Genomic DNA, 3248 nt, shown 5'->3' with positions numbered 1-3248 from the left:
ATTTAAAACCATTTTGAAACAGTTTAAAAGGGCAAAAGGAAGCCAATGCTTTTTGTTACCTTTAACACCAAGTTCTTCAAAGATGATTGTCTTGGCTGCTTAAAAAGCAGACTAAATCTCAAATCAATAAGCAATACACCCTTTAACAAGATCTATTTGACTGAATTGTGAGAGGTCGCGGGGAGAGAAGGTTGGCAGCAGAACATGTGTGTGCCTCGGAGTATGGTGTGGGCATTCAGTTCCCCTGAGGCTTTGATGTGTTTTCCTGGAGCAGGGAACTGGGACTTTGGTAGAGGCACTGCTAGGTTGCTGGCAGCTGGAGATGCTTCCTTAGAGGACTTCCTTAGGAGTCTCGCCTATAGTGTGACTCAGGCAAGAAGCCAAACTCAGGTGCCATGTTTTTATTGTCGACCCATAAGTGTGTATACATTTGCATATATTAAACGGGGGTTTCTTTGATCCGTTGTGGTAATAAGATGCCATGAGGCATGTGTGAGGAAGAACCTAATTTCAGATGCCAAATGCAGTGACTTTTGCTTGAACAGTTAATTTAAAAAAAGCAAACAAAGTTAATCAAGTTCTATCTACTTAATTCCCTTATGATGTTATAAAAGGGCAGAAAATTAGGCAGCTGGGAATAATGTTTTTGATATCCTCCTTTTTTTACTCTTTTGTTTTAGAATAGACCATACAACCGTAACATGAACTGAATTGTCTTTGAGCAACTGTTTTGATACTGTCCATCATATGAAGTTAAATTTATTTTATATTCACCTGTATCTGCCCATACTCCTCCCCAAAGGAGGAGCTGAGATTGGCTTAATCAACTGTGAACCCAGTTTTGCAGACCAGAAAGCCTTAGTGTACAGTCAGAGAAACCAGGCGAAAGTTCTCGGACCACGTGTGCAAAATCTCCATGGATTCTTTCAGATCCAGAAATCATATGTATTTTATTTGGATCTAGCTCTACGTGTGTTGCTTTTACATCTCATGGTATAAAATAGAATAAAATCCCCATGCTCTATTAGGATAACTCAAGCAACAACTTGCAGATTCATAAATTAGCTTCTCAGCTTCTCACTGATGCATAGGGCTAACTCGGAAAACTCTTACTTATCAAAGGTTTTTATTGAAAATTTACTTAATGCTCAGTGCAAATAAGGTTTGATTGGTCTTCTATTTTCTTGGGAGAAAGGAATTCCAGCTCCAGGGATCTGCCCCTGCTTTCTCCCGCCTTCCTAGGATGGTGCTTGCCAGGGAACCCGGCCTTCCTCAGCCCTCACTGACTCCAGCCCTGCTTTTCCTCCAGGATGAGAGCCTGTGCTAAGTCAGTGTTGCTGTCGCACTGGCTCTTTCTAGCCTACGTGTTAATGGTGTGCTGTAAGCTGATGTCCGCCTCAAGCCAGCACCTCCGGGGACATGCAGGTAAGCCCTTTAAGCTCATTATGCACTGCTGAGATAAATTAATACAACCCCTCCAAACGTCAGAGTCCACATATTAGACACAGGTAACTGATGTGAGCTTCTGATGGTGTGTAAATAACTAGAGGAAGCATGAAATATGACGGAGTAACACAGTTTAATGCTTTAGTGCTTAAATAGTCCTTTAAAAATATTTTTCAGGCTTTTAAAAACTTTTGTTTTCTTGGGCACACTTTTATTTTTATAGCACTTTTTCTCAAGGAATCCCAGAAAACCAGCAGCAATTTGTGTTGTTGGCGTGTGTGTGTGTATACATGTCAGTCCATCTGTCCATCCATCCATCCATCCACCCACTCCTGCAGCTTCCTTAGAAGTAGAACATCTTTATGATAAACTTCAACTAACACTTATCGGGCTTTAGTGAAGGGAACAGTCAGATAATTTAAGATCTTTTTGAGATATGTGGAGAAAATATGCTACATGATTTTTTTTTTAAAAAGAAAAAAGAAGCTGTGGTAACTTTCGTAAGGGACTTAAAATAGGTGTTGTCTAAAGATTTAGAGGCAGTCATTCTGATAATATTCTGATCAGTCATTCTGATAACAGTGAAACTCATATCTCTGCATTGCTGATTTTTAAAGGCGAGATCAAAACCATCAGCTACAGATCAGTTTGTGTGTTTTTTTTGTGTTTGTCCTTTCTTTCTTACATCAACATTTAAAGTAACACAGTGGAAACTCCTCAGTGAATTGTGTTTTCCTGAATAATTCATATTTGTCAGTGGACTTGTTGTCAATTAATTTACTCTCTCAGCTTTGGTAATCTGAGGCATGGCAGTGCCAGAAATGTTTTGACTTCTTTGGAAAAGAGTAATGCCTGAACCCTAAATCGTGTATGGGTCAGAATTATAAATTCTCTCTCCAAAGGTCTTGTGTATGGAAAGTTCGTGAGATAGTCTTACCACCAAATATATAACATGTTATACTTTCCACTTCTTTATTCTGATATTTTAAGGTTAGTCATAATTTAAGGCTCAAGATAATTTTTAAAATCTCACACAACTCAATTTTTGCTCCTCAAGTGACAGTTCCAAGAAGATGAGAAAAATAATGATTGCAGTTTCAGCAAATCAGCATAAAATCAATACCATTTGGCTGCTGTGAAGTACCCACAGCTAGTTGGTTATTGTGCTGTACCTATTTTTATGAGTTTGTTCATGAGGATGGAGTTCGGGGTCCTCGATCTTATCTGTTTTCTTGAGTGGAGTTTAGGAGTCAGATTAGTTGACAGGTGAAGTATTTCAGTGGGATTACCACGCACTCTCATTCATGTTACAAATTTTCTCTAATGATCTTCAGGGAATGAAAGTCCATGATCCTTGCAATGTCCATGTGGCATTTTTGACCCAATTTAGTGCTTAGCTGATGGAGAACTCAGGATCGCCAGAATTAATTGGGGCAGTGCACTGAGATCCTAAGAAACTCCGGTCAGATTTTCACTCTGCTGTGGGTGTATTACATGGAAGTCTGACAGTGGGAGCAAGTTGCAGAGAGTTACCTGCAGAAGGCTGTGTCTGAGTGTCCAGAAAGGCTCCCGGCACTGTCCCATGGGCTTCGTGGTTAGTGCTGGTCAATTAAATAAATGGTGGCACTAGGAAACCCTAGTTAGAAGTTGGATGCTTTTTATGGCTTGGATTAGAAGAGTGGATGTTGATTGCTGTGTGTAAACAAGGAGGTATCTTACAACCCTATCTCCACCTGCCTGGCTAAGAGACACGGAAGAAGGTGGGAATCCCCCCCCAGTTTTGGGAGATGGGGTGTTATGGT

General features: G+C 40.2%; 1 protein-coding gene across 1 annotated transcript in view; it reads left to right on the top strand.

Moving 5' to 3' along the window:
• FAM19A4 (family with sequence similarity 19 (chemokine (C-C motif)-like), member A4) overlaps positions 1 to 3248 on the top strand; it is a 150987-nt gene that overhangs the window by 3282 nt on the left and 144457 nt on the right. The window contains exon 2 of the mRNA XM_011970914.1: positions 1310 to 1425. Coding sequence (XP_011826304.1) covers positions 1310 to 1425 — 116 coding nt within the window. The remainder of the gene's footprint in view (positions 1 to 1309; positions 1426 to 3248) is intronic.

Source organism: Mandrillus leucophaeus, unplaced genomic scaffold (assembly GCF_000951045.1).
Source record: "Mandrillus leucophaeus isolate KB7577 unplaced genomic scaffold, Mleu.le_1.0 Scaffold121, whole genome shotgun sequence".
Classification (NCBI taxonomy): Eukaryota; Metazoa; Chordata; class Mammalia; order Primates; family Cercopithecidae; genus Mandrillus; species Mandrillus leucophaeus.
Note: the sequence above shows the minus strand (reverse complement) of the source record. Positions and strands in the feature narration are given on the sequence as shown.